The sequence below is a fragment of the Salmo salar genome, chromosome 23 (genome assembly GCF_965601325.2).
Source record: "Salmo salar chromosome 23, fSalSal1, whole genome shotgun sequence".
Lineage (NCBI taxonomy): Eukaryota > Metazoa > Chordata > Actinopteri > Salmoniformes > Salmonidae > Salmo > Salmo salar.
In genome coordinates, this window is record NC_138313.1 from 4,498,916 (window position 1) to 4,516,179 (window position 17,264).

The window sequence follows — 17,264 nt, forward strand, 5'->3', positions numbered from 1 at the left end:
CATTTTGTAAGTCGCTCTGGATAAGAGCGTCTGCTAAATGACTTAAATGTAATGTAAATGTAATGTAATGTCTATTTGCATATAGGCCTACTGCAGCTCTGATTGGTTATGCCTCACTGGTCTGTGTAGAGTACAGGCCAGTCTTACTCTGATGCATTCTGCCTACAACAAAACGTCTTGCATAGTTAGTTTTGCGTACTAAAAGGCCCTGCATGGTCAATCTGGTATTGCGCTTGGCTGAGCAGAGCAGAGCTGTTGTGCAGGAAGTTGTCAAGGAAGTGAGTTAGTGTTTATACTGGACCTCCGGCAACCACTTACCGTCAACCAATCATGTCAATGAGGAGCTATATGGAGCCCTCTGCATTGGTACAAAATTTTGGTAGGCATGGCAATGCTGTATAGAGCTCAATTTGGCCTCTGCATGCCTCTGGAGGCTCTGCAATTGCTTCACACCATCCATATGGCCCCTCCGAACACATATTCAGATCAAGCATACATTGTCTTTAAGCCTTGCATAGTTCCTTTTATTTCCATATGTTGAAAGTGGCTAATTTTGCGTTGATTCGATCAAAATTCCTACAGTAAAGGGAAAGGTTGATAGTGTTAACTAATAAGGTGGAAAACTGTAGAAAGTTGAGTGAAGTTCGATCTAGTGCTTCTCTGCACAGGCCGATATTTTTCTGCACAGCAGTCCTGGGGGTGCTGTGCGCCAGCACGTGCACACAGTTTGGAACATTGGTCATAAACAGTATGTTGGTGAGTAGACATTCATTTTGATCTTCTTTGCTTTGTTGATAAACTAACATTAATCTTGTGTTGTGTAGGCTAAATTTACTACAACGTACTGCCACTTGACATCACATAATGAAAAGACAAACGTAATTTTAATGCAATGCATTGCTCATTGATGTGGTATGTCATCTATCCACCATTCCTGGATCAATCGACCCCCGATTGATCGAGCAGAAAGCAAAGTGACACAAAATTGTGTGTAAAAATATCAGATTATTCATTTGACATTTAGATTAGAATAATTGTCGAGTGACGGTATGCCACAGGGAAACGTTATTGAGCAAGTTATTTTTTGCCGTCCAAATACAGCGCCTCTCAACAGAAATGACTGAATTTTGCACAGTGCGTTTCATGTGAGGAAACGTAGGGAAAAGAAATGTGGCGTGATAAAAGAGCGGTAGCCTAGGCTATGGACGCACATGCACGCAGTTTAGAGGGAACATTGGTCATATACAGTATGTTGGTGACTAGTCATTCACTTTGGTCTTCTTTGTTTTGTTGATAAACTAACATTACTATTGTGTTGTGTAGGCATCGTCTACTACAATGTACTGCTACTTGACATCACACAATGAAAATAAAAACGTAATTTTAATGCAATGCATTGCTCATGGATGTGATCTGTAATCCATCCACCATACCTGGATCTATCGACCCCCGATTAATCGATCAGGAAGCAAAGTGACACAACATAGCAAAATAGTGTTGAATAATATCAGAATATTCATATGACATTTAGATTATAATACTTGTCGAGTGAATGTCCCAGGGAAACGTTATTGAGCAAGTTATTTTCGCCGTCCAAATAGAGTGCCTCTTAACAGAAATGACTGAACTGTGCACAGTGCGTTTCATGTGAGGAAATATTGAAGGAAATAGTTTTTTTGTGTGATAAAGGAGAAGTAGCCAAGGCTATGCAGCCCGATCTCCCCTTCACCTCGCGCCGGTCAGCTGTTGTTTGTTTACATGGCTGTGTGGCATCAAGTCAACCCTTGGCATCAAACATTGGTCTGGGTGAGTGGCTCTGGTCCAATGCTTTAGTGCCCCTTTGATGAAGGCCTATGTGAAAAATAGTATCTTAATTTGCACGTTGTTTCATGTTTGTAGGCTATATCACTTTTCATCACTTTATACTTTAAATGACTCTCCAATTCGAGACCAGACCCTGGCTGGACCTGACATATTCAGATACCATCTTGACTTTCTCCATCTCACAGACATCTTGAAGAGAGGAGGGAATGCTGCTGATGCTGCTGTGGCTGTGGCTGCCGCCCTGGCCGTGACAGAACCCTGCAGCAGTGGGATCGGTGGGGACAGCTTCTGTCTGTTCTACGACACAAGTACAGGCCAGGTGCGCGGCCTGAACGGCAGGTGAGAGAACTGCGCTGCCAAGACCCAGTAGGTCATGTTTTGTCATATTTCATTGTGTCGTTTTTAACCACACACTTTACAGCCAGATAAAAACATGTGGTAGGCTAAGAGTCAGCATTTTCATCAAAGGGTTATTGTATCATGAATGGTTAGGCTGGTAATATGATCTAATATATTTTCTATGTTTTTGTTGGAAAATAGCCAGTGATCTGTATCGTACAGTGAGACTCATGTTCACAATGGCAGTTTCATGAAATCAGTTTTATGAATACTATGCAGCATAAATGGAGACCGATTCTGACCTTTAAAAGCCGTAGATAAATTCCTTTGAATGTTTTATGTGTTAGGACTAACCTTCCTTGATTTACACCCCCTGTTGGTTTTGTAAACATACATCAAAAATACTCCAACAATCAGTTACTCAGTGAATAATGCCTTTCCCTCTGTTTCTTTATGAGTGTGTTATTACCAAGTAATGTGTCTTCAGTGGTAGTGTGTTTGTGTGGGCGGTTCCAGTTGACTCTGGAATAACCAGTGTTATTCATCTTGGCATTGTGTTTTTTCGAGCCACTATTGTGTTAGACTTTCTATTTAACCGTAGTGTGTTGCACTGACTGAATATACTGGACTGGTTTCTTACTGACTGGGTGGCAGCCTTGAACTTATTTTACCATCCAGTTCTGGATCAGTGACCTTGAGCTAATCACTGGCCCATTTGGGTGTGTTGGTAGCCAGTGTGGCTTGCCTGCCTTAGGAATTTTAGGTCTCAGTCATACAAAATTATTTGTGTGTTACTTACTAGACCAACACATTTTGCTTCTGTTGATCCCTGTTTGACTGTGTGCGTGTGTTTGTGTGTGTGTGTCTTGTTCCAGTGGCCGGGCTCCCAGAGCACAGACAGTGGATCTCCTGGAGAGGTATGGCTACAGTGAGTCTAACCCTATTCCATCCTTCCACGCCCTGAACGCCACCGTGCCGGGGGCCGCGGCCTGCTGGTGTGACACTGTCCGCCTGTTTGGCAGTCAGAAGGTAAAGTATGATGTACGGTTATTTTATTATAGCTCCAGATGGACAATAATGTTTTATTCTTTAGTATTTTATAGAATTTCTACTCTACTCTATTCTATTTCTATTCTATTCTGTTTCTAATGCAGTGAGATCCCTCATGTTGTGAAGCAGTGCATTCATAGTGTACACCCCTCTTAAAAAAGACATTAGATCTAAAACATCAACAAACGGCTCCTTTCTATCCGCTTGTTTTTTTGTAGCTTATCCATGGCAACAACTGAACGAATCTGCACTCTGAGTGCGTCCATCCTTCATTAAGCATTAAAAACATGCCCCCCAGTCCCACACACTGTCTGTCCTCTTGTTATTTTTAGATCTAATTTGTTCGTTCTTGACCTGTATTTGGCCTGGGTCCAGCGGTTCCTCCCTAGCAGGCAGTTCTACTATGTTTCCATGGCTTCCTCAGAGGATCTGTTGCTTTGTTGATCTGTATAGTACAGTGTGTTATATTGAGACTTCCTACTCATACTTCATACTTTCTCTTCATGGCAACCTGCTGCTGGCTGTTAGGGCAGCTGTATTTATACCTGTAGTTAGAAACAGAATGATATGTAAACATTGATAAACAAATTCGCCTCAATTCGTCTGGGCATGGATTCTACAAGGTGTCAAAAGCGTTCCACTGGGATGCTGGCCCATGTGGACTCCAATGCTTTTCACAGTTGTGTCAAGTTGGCTGGATGTCTTTTGGGTGGTGGAACCTTCTTGACATAAACCAGTGTGCCAGGCACCTACTACCATATCCGTTCAAAGGGCACTTTAATATTTTGTCTTGCCTATTCACCATCTTGAATGATACACATACACAATCCATGTCTCAATTGTCTCAAAGCTTAAAAATCCTTCTTTAACCTGTCTCCTCCCCTTCATCTACACTGATTGAAGTGGATTTTATAAGTGACATCCATAAGGGATCATAGCTTTCACCTTCATTCACCTGGTCAGTCTATGTCATGGAATGAGCAGGTGTCTTTAATGTTTTGTACACTTAGGGTGGGTTGCACCAACATGGATTAACTCTTAAACTGGGTTAAATAAAGGTTTATCTATTAATCTTGGGGCACCAAATTTTAAACCTAGTTTTAAATTAATCCTAGATAAATTAAATCCTTCTTCTAATCCAAGTTTAGTTTTCACTTTAATTTTAAGCCTGTTGCTCAATTAATACAAAAAAATACAGTGCCTTGCGAAAGTATTCGGCCCCCTTGAACTTTTCGACCTTTTGCCATAATTTCAGGCTTCAAACATAAAGATATAAAACTGTAATTTTTTGTGAAGAATCAACAACAAGTGGGACACAATCATGAAGTGGAACGAAATTTATTGGATATTTAAAACTTTTTTAACAAATAAAAAACTGAAAAATTGGGCGTGCAAAATTATTCAGCCCCTTTACTTTCAGTGCAGCAAACTCTCTCCAGAAGTTCAGTGAGGATCTCTGAATGATCCAATGTTGACCTAAATGACTAATGGTGATAAATAGAATCCACCTGTGTGTAATCAAGTCTCCGTATAAATGCACCTGCTCTGTGATAGTCTCAGAGGTCCCTTTAAAGCGCAGAGAACATGGAACACACCAGGCAGGTCCGAGATACTGTTGTGGAGAAGTTTAAAGCCGGATTTGGATACAAAAAGATTTCCTAAGCTTTAAACATCCCAAGGAGCACTGTGCAAGCGATAATATTGAAATGGAAGGAGTATCAGACCACTGCAAATCTACGAAGACCCGGCCGTCCCTCTAAACTTTCAGCTCATACAAGGAGAAGACTGATCAGAGATGCAGCCAAGAGGCCCATGATCACTCTGGATGAACTGCAGAGATCTACAGCTGAGGTGGGAGACTCTGTCCATAGGACAACAATCAGTCGTATACTGCACAAATCTGGCCTTTATGGAAGAGTGGCAAGAAGAAAGCCATTTCTTAAAGATATCCATAAAAAGTGTTGTTTAAAGTTTGCCACTAGCCACCTGGGAGACACACCAAACATGTGGAAGAAGGTGCTCTGGTCAGATGAAACCAAAATCGAACTTTTTGGCAACAATGCAAAACGTTATGTTTGGCGTAAAAGCAACACAGCTCATCACCCTGAACACACCATCCCCACTGTCAAACATGGTGGTGGCAGCATCATGGTTTGGGCCTGCTTTTCTTCAGCAGGGGCAGGGAAGATGGTTAAAATTGATGGGAAGATGGATGGAGCCAAATACAGGACCATTCTCTAAGAAATCCTGATGGAGTCTGCAAAAGACCTGAGACTGGGACGGAGATTTGTCTTCCAACAAGACAATGATCCAAAACATAAAGCAAAATCTACAATGGAATGGTTCACAAATAAACATATCCAGGTGTTAGAATGGCCAAGTCAAAGTCCAGACCTGAATCCAATCGAGAATCTGTGGAAAGAACTGAAAACTGCTGTTCACAAACGCTCTCCATCCAACCTCACTGAGCTCGAGCTGTTTTGCAAGGAGGAATGGGCAAAAATGTCAGTCTCTCGATGTGCAAAACTGATAGAGACATACCCCAAGCAACTTACAGCTGTAATCGCAGCAAAAGGTGGCGCTACATAATGGGGCTGAATAATTTTGCACGGCCAATTTTTCAGTTTTTTATTTGTTAAAAAAGTTTGAAATATCCAATAAATTTCGTTCCACTTCATAATTGTGTCCCACTTGTTGTTGATTCTTCACAAAAAATTACAGTTTTATATCTTTATGTTTGAAGCCTGAAATGTGGCAAAAGGTCAAAAAGTTCAAGGGGGCCGAATACTTTCGCAAGGCACTGTATATACATTTAGATTGGAGATTAATTCTAAACTGCCACTTGAGGTGGTTTACCTGAGAAAATGGCATCATATCTACAGTGGAGACCAAAACGAGTTCCTCAGAGAATAGTTAGACAGGCTGAATTCTGTTGCGTTTTATGATAATTAACTAATCTTTAGCAGGCTAGTTACATGCCCATTTTGTACAACAATTGAATTGGGGCTTATGATATGTCCAGGCTTGGTACGAATGATGATGTTATACAACGTGCTGTAACGGGCCTGATAACGGTAACATTGTAGTGAAGTAGCATTAATGTTAGTTTTAACGTGCATTATAGGCATTGATATTACAGTTGAAGTCGGAAGGTTACATACACTTAGGTTGGAGTCATTAAAACTCGTTTTTCAACCACTCCACACATTTCTTGTTAACAAACTATACCACAAACAAATTTCTTGTTAACAAATAGATGGCATCATGAGGTAGGAAAATGATGTGTATATATTGAAGCAACATCTCAAGACATCAGTCAGGAAGTTAAAGCTTGGTCGCAAATGGGTCTTCCAAATGGACAATGACCCCAAGTATACTTCCAAAGTTGTGGCAAAATGGCTTAAGGACAACAAAGTCAAGGTATTGGAGTGACCATCAGAAAGCCCCGACCTCAATCCTATAGAAAATTTGTGGGCAGAACTGAAAAAGCGTGTGCGAGCAAGGAGGCCTACAAACCTACAACTTAGTGTATGTAAACTTCTGACCCACTGGAATTGTGATACAGTGAATTATAAGTGAAAGAATTGTTGTAAAAATTACTTGTGTCATGAACAAAGTAGATGTCCTAACCAATTTGCCAAAACTATAGTTTGTTAACAAGAAATTTGTGGAGTGGTTGAAAAACGAGTTTTAATGACTCCAACCTAAGTGTATGTAAACTTCCGACTTCAACTGTATGCTTCCATTAATTTCTTCAACTGGTACCAGCAGACCTTCAGACGAGTCTTGTGAGGCCTGTGGGCGTCCTAGAGGAAAAACAACCGACATGTACGTGTTTGTGAGAGTCTCACAGAGGGGTCATAGAGTGTAGCCTAAACTGTTCAGATGCTACAGAAAGAAGTTGGCAGATCGGCTGTACTGAATTCAGATGAGTTCCAAGACGCTGGTGGGGATCGTAGAGTAAAACGGAGAACACCATCGTGTTTGTGAAAGTCTCATCTTTCCATAGATGGGTCATAATAGTTTGTAGGCCAAACCGGACGCTACAGACGAGTTTGTGAGAAGACCGATTTTTGGGATGTCTCATGGTCTGACAAACACCCCTCTAGCTCTGTCACCTTTCACAGCAGATGTGGAAGTGTTACATAGGCGGATGCGGTGGATTGAGACTGCAAAAAAACTGATTTATCTATCTTAAACTGACATATTTTTATGGTGATGTTTTTATTATGCTAATTACATTCCCGTGGGGCGTGAACATCGACCTTAGGGTTTTTTAAACCTAACCCTAGCCTCAACCACATTGCTAACCTTTATGCCTAACCCTAATGTTAAATTACGACCAAAAAGCTAAAAAAATTATCATGAATTTCTTTGATATAGACCATTTATACTTTGTGGCTGTGGTAACTAGTGGAAACCCTAACTCCTTAACTGTGTGTTTCCTGTTCCTGTGTGTCTACAAGCTCTCTCTCCAGGATGTCCTGAGGCCCGCCTCCGACCTCGCCCTTTGTGGGTTCCCCGTTGCCCAGGTGACCGCGCACCACTGGGCCAAGTGGGTCCGTACCATGAGGGCTGCTGGGAGGGAGTTGGGAAGAGACTTCCTGATTAAGAACGATGCGCCCAAACATGGACAGGTGTTCTCCAACCCTCATCTGGCCCAAACTTTCCAGGTAACCCTGTCCTTGACTGAGAGGAGAATCAGTGATGCTCAACATTACTCAGAGAGGAGTGTCTGTGTGTGCATTTCTCACTACCGGGGTAGGCTCAACTCTACTGTGTATAGTATCGATCTCTGATGTCATGCCTGACAGGTTTGTTCCTTTCACCCGTGAGTCCCTGAGTCACTAGTCTGGTTTTACTTGAGTAAGAGGGTGGACTCCGCCCCAAAATCTGTATACGCAAAAATAAGCGTTAAGCAGACCATGTGAGGAATTTTGTATGGCAGGCAATGAAAGCGTGTCGTGGCTTATTTGATCTAATAAAAGTTTCATAATGCTTAGGACTTAAGTTGTTACGAATGTACTGATATAAGTGACATTCCGGCAACTTTGAGAAAAACGCTAAAACGATTTTATATCAGAGTCGTGCCTGTTGTTCACAGGCGTATCTGCCCTCTCATTGGCTAGAATGTTCCCAACAGATCTCGCCTTCTCCCGCCTGCCTATCGCCTTTGCGGACATGTATTTCTATTGTTAGAGCACCCAGTCAACCATCTTTTCTCTATAGTACATCTTCTTTGATAAAACCAGTAGCTAGTCTACTCATGATGATGTATTGCTTGTTTGTTTTTTGCTTTTGAAGCACTTGAAATGTATTTCTGTTATGAAAAGCGCTATAGACGTTTAATACATTATTATTAGTATTTATTACTGATTGATTGATTGATTGATTGACCGACCGACCGACCGACGGACGACCGACGGACGGACGACCGACCGACGGACGGACCGACCGACCGACCGACCGACCGACCGACTGACCGACCGACTGACTGATTGTCATCTCCGATCAGGAGCTGGGCCAGCATGGTAAAGTAGGGTTCTATGAAGGCAGAGTGGCGAAGTTGATTGTTGATGTCATCATTCGGAACGGAGGAGTGATGAGTCTGGATGATCTACGTAACCATGACAGCGAGGAGATCAAACCCATCCACACTGACTACAGGGTAGGTTCAAGGACACACAACACACCACATCACAGTGACACAATGTTCATGTTGCTATCAATCACTTACTGTGGTCTCTCTCTTGCTTTCTCTCTCTCTCTCTGTGTCTCTCTTTCTTTTCTCTTTCTCTCCCTCTGTCTCTCTTAGGGTGTGAGGCTATGGGAAGTCCCTCCTAATGGTCAAGGCATGGCAGCACTCATGGCCCTCAATATACTGGAGAACTTCCCCATTAAAGGTAGCTACATCTTAACCTCAGCTCTGTCTCCCCAACGAAGGACAACCCCAGCCCCCAGTATTAATTGTGGGGAAGAGCATAGATATATAAACTCCACTGAGACAGTGAGTACATTTACATGAACACTAATAATTCGAAATTAACCCCTGTGCGGCCTCCGTCCCGCACAGGGGTTAATATTAATAATTTAAAATATATATATATATTCTAATTATATCGTTTTATAGATACACCTCTCCTGAATCGAACCACGTTGTCCGATTTCAAAAAGGCTTTACAGCAAAAGAAAAGCATTAGATTATGTTAGAGGAGTATATCGTAAAAGTAGCCACATAGCCATTTTCCGACCAACCACATGCATCACAAATAACCAAAAAACAGCTAAATGCAGCACTAACCTTTGACAATCTTCATCAGATGACACACCTAGGACATCATGTTACACAATACATGCATTCTTTTGTTCGATAAAGTTCATATTTATATATAAAAACAGCATTTTACATCGGTGCGTAACGTTGACTAAGTATTTTCCCTCAAATGCATCCGATGAAACAGAGCTACAATTTACTAAATTACTATTCGAAAACATTTTTAAAATGTAATATTGTCATTCTAAGATTTATAGATGAATATCTCTTGAAAGCACCTGTAATGCCAGATTTAAAATTAACTTTACTGGGTAATCATACTTTGAGATGAAAGGGGATGCGATACTCTGAAAAATAGGCTAACGTTACAGGTCAGCGCCATCTTGGAACAATCGCATATCACATCTAGTCTTGTATACTATTGTCAATAATCCCTTACCTTTGGTTGTCTTCATCAGAAAGCACTTCCAGGAATCCCAGGTCCACAACAAATGTATTTTCGTTCGAAAAAAATACTCCTTTATGTTCCAAGAGCTTGTTCTTGTTAGCGCGTCTGAAGGCTGCTCCAAAACTTCCGTCGGCCACGGGACAGCCATTTCGAGAAAATGCATTTTTTTCCCATTTAGGTTCGTTCAAACATGTCAAACGTTGTATAACATAAATCTTCAGGGCGTTTTTCAACAAGAGAGCCAATAAGATTCGAGGGGGACGATTGCATTGTGTTTCAAAACGTTTCGAAAGGGGAGGGTAACCAGGGGCATCGGCGTCATAATGGTGATGGCCCTCTCCGTGTGACCACTTTCCACAGCGTCTCATTCATTCAGTTTTAACAGTAGGAGACTCAAACCACTTTGTAAAGACTGGGGACATCTAGTGGAAGCAATAGGAAGTGCTCAATGAACCATAGCTCACGGTGTGATTAATAGGCAACGTGATGAAGTTGAGTTCGCAATTCAGAATTCCACTTCCTGTTTCGATCTGTCTCGGGGTTTTGACTGCCATATGAGTTCTGTTATACTCACAGACACCATTCAAACAGTTTTAGAAACTTTAGGGTGTTTTCTATCCACAAGTATTAATTATATGCATATCCTAGCTTCTGAGTTTGAGTAGGAAGCCGTTTAAAATGGGCATGATTTTTTTTCAAAAATCGCTTTAGCGCCCCCTATCCTAGGGGAACGCCTTAAACAGATTATGGTAGCAGGCAGAGTATGGCATTAGTCATATAAACACCTTACTCTGCTTATCTTAATTTAAGTAAGCATATGCCAATTAAAACCCCTGGTTTTCTGAGCAGTCTTTCGAATTATTAGGACATGTAAACACCTTATTCGGCGTTCCATCGGGGTGTATTTGATCTGCGCATGTGCTAGCACCAGCCGTGCGAGCCGCTCTCTTTAGCACGAGTGAAGTGAGTTCAGAACAACTGAAAGTATGCATCTTAGAAGTAGTTTATGTCCGAATAAAATAGGCTTCCCAAAATTACATAGTAGAAAGTTTATTTGGATTGGCAATTTTCTGCATTTATCAAAGTCCTATCATGTCACCTGATTTCAGATGTGTCCATGTAAACAGGATTATTAGGGAAATCATTATTCTTGCAAAGCATGCAAACGTTTTAATCAAACTATTATATTAATCTGACTATTAATCTGACTAACAACTCAATCGGAGTTCCAGCTGTGTATTTGATTTGCGCATGTAACTGTACTTTGTGTGTTTAATTATAACTTACAGCAACATTTTTCCATTGTTGCTTTGATATGAATCAAAAGGAAATTATCATATAAGGCTTAGCCACCTGTTATTCTCAGTGAGGATATTTTGTTGACCCGTCTTTACTTTCCACAAAGACCCTCCAACCCTGAGTCTGCTCCAGAATCGGAGTTGACAAACACTGGCCTGTTCAATGCAACCCACTGACTGATTCTCTTTGTGTGTATCTGTGCTCTGCAGAGATGGGTCATAACAGTGCACATTACCTCCATGTGTTGGCTGAGGCGCTGAAGCTGAGCCTGGCTGATACAGTCCATTACTGTGCTGACCCAGATCATGTTAAAGTCCCTCTGGAGAGTCTACTGTCTAAAGACTACAGCCTGCAGCTCTCACACACCATACAAATGGACAGGTAAGACCACAAAGTTGTGTGTGTGTGTGTGTGTGTGTGTGTGTGTGTGTGTGTGTGTGTGTGTGTGTGTGTGTGTGTGTGCGTGTGCGTGCTCGTTATGAGTGAGCAAGTGAGAGAAAAATAATTAGAGGGAGAGAGTTAGTAAGTGCAAGAGAGAGAGAGCGAATGTCTCAATCCATGACAGGATCAGGGCTTTGAGTGAATGCCACCTTTTTTGTTTTCAAGGACCAGAGAGAAATGTTCTCACGTTGCTGGGTCGTTCTTGAATTGCGGGGGCATTTGGGCATGGCATTTAGGAAAAAATGAACTCTATTTTTATTTATTTAAATGTATTTGGGTACATCTTCCCATTCTAAATCAGCTAATATGGCAGCTTAATGACTTCTTACCATTAGGATAACATTGTGCCACCAGTAGGAGTAGTAACACCAATGATTTATTTTTATTATCTTTATTTAACAAGGCAAGTCAGTTAAGAACAAATGTTTACACATTTATTAAACTATCACTCGTATTTCATATGTCACAACGATTCATCGATACGTATGCTATGATGCTGGTAAAGTTGTCTCGTGCACCTACACCGCTGGTCATAAAAAAAGCTACCTAGCTCATGGATGCAAACAATGTTCTTCCCCAAAAACATAGCAAAACGATATAATCTGTTTCAATAGCAATAGTTAGCTAGCTAACTATATAGCTAGGTGTCATAATCTAAAATAACCATAATTTATCAGACCGTTCTTATTTGATTAATGGTGGTCGGACCCATATATGTGACGCTAGCCACAATAAGGGTTAGCCACAATAGTGGATTTTGCGGTTAGCCTTCAAAATAAAAGTATGTCATTGACACTGATGCAAATTAATACAAATAGATAAATTATGGCATAATTGAATAGGTCATGCTAAACGAGGTTGGAATGTTATATAAAATCAACAAAAGACAATCATTTGTTAATTTCCCTATTTTGTTGCCTTACAACCTGGAATTAAAATCTATTTTTTTGGGGGGGGGTTTGTATCATTTGATTTACACAACATGCCTACCACAATAAATATTTTTTCTTGTGAAACAAACAAGAAACAAGACAAAAGAACAGAAAACTTGAGCGTGCATAACTATTCACCCCCCCAAAGTCAATACTTTGTAGAGCCACCTTTTGCAGCAATTACAGCTGCAAGCCTCTTGGGGTATGTCTCTCACATCTAGCTACTGGGATTTTTGCCCATTCTTCAAGGCAAAACTGCTCCAGCTCCTTCAAGTTGGATGGGTTCCGCTGGTCTACAGCAATCTTTAAGTCATACCACAGATTCTCAATTGGATTGAGGTCTGGTCTAAGCAGTATGCTTAGGGTCATTGTCCTGCTGGAAGGTGAACCTCCGTTCCAGTCTCAAATCTCTGGAAGACTAAAACAAGTGTCCCTCAAGAATTTCCCTGTATTTACCGCCATCCATCATTCCTTCAATTCTGACCATCTTTCCAGTCCCTGCCAATGAAAAACAGCCCCACAGCATGATGCTGCCACCACCATGCTTCACTGTGGGGATGGTGTTCTCGGGTGATGAGAGGTGTTGGGTTTGCGCCAGACATAGCATTTTCCTTGATGGCCAAATAGCTACATTTTAGTCTCATCTGACCAGAGTACCTTCTTCCATATGCTTGGGGACTCTCCCACATGCCTTTTGGCTTATTTTTTTCTTAATGCAATGGCTTTTTTCTCCTGTAAAGCCCAGCTCTGTGGAGTGTACGGCTTAAAGTGTTCCTATGAACAGATAATCCAATCTCCGCTGTGGAGCTTTGCAGCTCCTTCAGGGTTATCTTTGGTCTCTTTGTTGCCTCTCTGATTAATGCCCTTCTTGCCTGGTCTGTGAATTTTGGTGGGCGGCCCTCTCTTGGCAGGTTTGTTGTGGTGCCATATTCTTTCCATTTTTTAATAATGGATTTAATGGTGCTCCGTGGGATGTTCAAAGTTTCTGATATTTTTTTTTAAACTCAAACCTGATCTGTACTTCTCCACAACTTTGTCCCTGACCTGTTTAGAGAGTTCCTTGGTCTTCATGGTGCTGCTTGCTTGGTGGTGCCCCTTGCTTAGTCGTGTTGCAAACTCTGAGGCCTTTCAGAACAAGTGTATATACTGTTGAAGTCGGAAGTTTACATACACCTTAGCCAAATACATTTAAACTCAGTTTTTCACAATTCCTGACATTTAATGCTTGTAAAAATTCCCTGTCTTAGGTCAGTTAGGATCACCACTTTATTTTAAGAATATGAAATGTCAGAATAATAGAAGAGAGAATTATTTATTTCAGCTTTTATTTCTTACATCACATGGGTCAGAAGTTTATATACACTCAATTAGTATTTGGTAGCATTGCCTTTAAATTGTTTAACTTGGGTCAAACGTTTCAGGTAGCCTTCCACAAGCTTCCCACAATAAGTTGGGTGAATTTTGGCCCATTCCTTCTGACAGAGCTGGTGTAACCGAGTCAGGTTTGTAGGCCTCCTTGCTCGTACACACTTTTTCAGTTCTGCCCATAGGATTCAGGTCAGGGATTTGTGATGGCCACTCCAATACCTTGACTTTGTTGTCCTTTGGCCATTTTGCCACAACTTTGGAAGTATGCTTTGGGTCATTGTCCATTTGGAAGACCCATTTGCGACCAAGCTTTAACTTCTTGACTGATGTCTTGAGAAGTTGCTTCAATATATCCACATAATTTTCCTGCCACATGATACCATCTATTTTGTGAAGTGCACCAGTCCCTCCTGCAGCAAAGCTCCCCCACAACATGATACTGCCACCCCCGTGCTTTACGGTTGAGATGATGTTCTTCGGCTTGCAAGCCTCCCCCTTTTTCCTCCAAACATAACGATGGTCATTATGGCCAAACAGTTCTATTTTTGTTTCATCAGACCAGAGGACATTTCTCCAAAAGTACGATCTTTGTCTCTTTGTCTCTCCTGATTCTGCCTCCTCAACCCTCCTCTCCTCCCTTTCTGCATCCTTTGACTCTCTATGTCCCCTATCCTCCCGGCTGGCTCGGTCCTCCCCTCCTGCTCCGTGGCTTGACGACCCATTGCGAGCTCACAGAACAGGGCTCCGGGCAACCGAGCGGAAATGGAGGAAACTAGCCTCCTTGCGGACCTGGCATCTTTTCACTCCCTCCTCTCCACATTTTCTTCCTCTGTTTCTGTTGCTAAAGCCACTTTCTACCACTCTAAATTCCAAGCATCTGCCTCTAACCCTAGGAAGCTCTTTGCCACCTTCTCCTCCCTCCTGAATCCTCCTCCCCCTCCCCCCCCTCCTCCCTCTCTGCGGACGACTTTGTCAACCATTTTGAAAAGAAGGTTGACGACATCCGATCCTCGTTTGTTAAGTCAAACGACACCGCTGGTCCTGCTCACATTGCCCTACCCTATGCTTTGACCTCTTTCTCCCCTCTCTCTCCAGATGAAATCTTGCGACTTGTGACGGCCGGCCGCCCAACAACCTGCGCGCTTGACCCTATCCCCTCCTCTCTTCTCCAGACCATTTCCGGAGACCTTCTCCCTTACCTCACCTCGCTCATCAACTCATCCTTGACCGCTGGCTACGTCCCTTTCGTCTTCAAGAGAGCGAGAGTTGCACCCCTTCTCAAAAAACCTATACTCGATCCCTCCGATGTCAACAACTACAGACCAGTATCCCTTCTTTCTTTCTTCTCCAAAACTCTTGAGCGTGCCGTCCTTGGCCAGCTCTCTTGCTATCTCTCTCAGAATGACCTTCTTGATCCAAATCAGTCAGGTTTCAAGACTGGTCATTCAACTGAGACTGCTCTTCTCTGTGTCACGGAGGCTCTCCGCACTGCTAAAGCTAACTCTCTCTCCTCTGCTCTCATCCTTCAAGACCTATCTGCTGCCTTTGATACTGTGAACCATCAGATCCTCCTCTCCACCCTCTCCGAGTTGGGCATCTCCGGCGCGGCTCACTCTTGGATTGCGTCCTACCTGACAGGTCGCTCCTACCAGGTGGCATGGCGAGAATCCGTCTCCGCACCACGTGCTCTCACCACTGGTGTCCCCCAGGGCTCAGTTCTAGGCCCTCTCCTATTCTCGCTATACACCAAGTCACTTTGCTACGCAGACGACACACAATTAATCTTCTCCTTTCCCCCTTCTGATAACCAGGTGGCGAATCGCATCTCTGCATGTCTGGCAGACATATCAGTGTGGATGATGGATTACCACCTCAAGCTGAACCTCGGCAAGATGGAGCTGCTCTTCCTCCCGGGCAAGGACTGCCCGTTCCATGATCTCGCCATCACGGTTGACAACTCCATTGGGTCCTCCTCCCAGAGTGCTAAGAGCCTTGGCGTGACCCTGGACAACACCCTGTCGTTCTCCGCTAACATCAAGGCAGTGACCCAATCCTGTAGGTTCATGCTCTACAACATTCGCAGAGTACGCCCCTGCCTCACACAGGAAGCGGCGCAGGTCCTAATCCAGGCACTTGTCATCTCCCGTCTGGATTACTGCAGCTCGCTGTTGGCGGGGCTCCCTGCCTTTGCCAACAAACCCCTACAACTCATCCAGAATGCCGCAGCCCGTCTGGTGTTCAACCTTCCCAAGTTCTCTCACGTCACCTCGCTCCTCCACACACTCCACTGGCTTCCAGTTGAAGCTCGCATCTGCTACAAGACCATGGTGCTTGCCTACGGAGCTTTGAGGGGAACGGCACCTCCGTAACTTCAGGCTATGATCAGTCCCTACACCCAAAGAAGGGCACTGCGTTCATCCACCTCTCGCCTGCTCGCCTCCCTACCTCTGCGGAAGCACAGTTCCCGCTCAGCCCAGTCAAAACTGTTCGCTGCTCTGGCACCCCAATGGTGGAACAAGCTCCCTCACGACGCCAGGACAGCGGAGTCAATCACCACCTTCCGGAGACACCTGAAACCCCACCTCTTTAAGGAATACCTGGGATAGGATTAAGTAATCCTTCTACCCCCCCCATAAAAAGATATAAATGTACTATTGTAAAGTGGTTGTTCCACTGGATATCATAAGGTGAATGCACCAATTTGTAAGTCGCTCTGGATAAGAGCGTCTGCTAAATGACGTAAATGTATATGTCTATGTGCAGTTGCAAACCGTAGTCTGGCTTTTTTATGGTGGTTTTGGAGCAGTGGCTTCTTCCTTGCTGAGCGGCCTTTCAGGTTATGTCGATATAGGACTCGCTTTACTGTGGATATAGATACTCTTGTACCTGTTTCCTCCAGCATCTTCACAAGGTCCTTTGCTGTTGTTCTGGGATTGATTTGCACTTTTTGCACCAAAGTACGTTCATCTCTAGGAGACAGAATGCGTCTCCTTCCTGAGCAGTATGACAGCTGCGTGGTCCCATGGTGTTTATACTTGCGTACTATTGTTTGTACAGATGAACGTGGTACATTCAGGCTTTTGGAAATTGCTCCCAAGGATGAACCAGACTTGTGGAGGTCTACAATTTGTTTTCTGAGGTCTTGACAGATTTCTTTTGATTTTCCCATGATGTCAAGCAAAGAGGCACTGAGTTTGAAGGTAGGCCTTGAAATACATCCACAGGTACACCTCCAATTGACTCAAATGATGTCAATTAGCATATCAGATGCTTCTAAAGCCATGACATA

At 42.9% G+C, this 17,264-nt stretch overlaps 1 protein-coding gene across 1 annotated transcript in view; it reads left to right on the top strand.

The window, feature by feature from the left end:
• Positions 1-357: 357 nt before the first annotated feature.
• The window catches only part of LOC106583956 (glutathione hydrolase-like YwrD proenzyme), a 31,031-nt gene continuing 14,124 nt past the window's right edge, over positions 358-17,264 (top strand). Inside the window, exons 1-8 of the mRNA XM_014168669.3 lie at positions 358-756; positions 1,690-1,806; positions 2,010-2,163; positions 3,039-3,192; positions 7,680-7,886; positions 8,729-8,881; positions 9,029-9,116; positions 11,444-11,615. Of these exons, the coding sequence (XP_014024144.3) occupies positions 1,707-1,806; positions 2,010-2,163; positions 3,039-3,192; positions 7,680-7,886; positions 8,729-8,881; positions 9,029-9,116; positions 11,444-11,615 (1,028 nt within the window). The 5' untranslated portion in view covers positions 358-756; positions 1,690-1,706. The remainder of the gene's footprint in view (positions 757-1,689; positions 1,807-2,009; positions 2,164-3,038; positions 3,193-7,679; positions 7,887-8,728; positions 8,882-9,028; positions 9,117-11,443; positions 11,616-17,264) is intronic.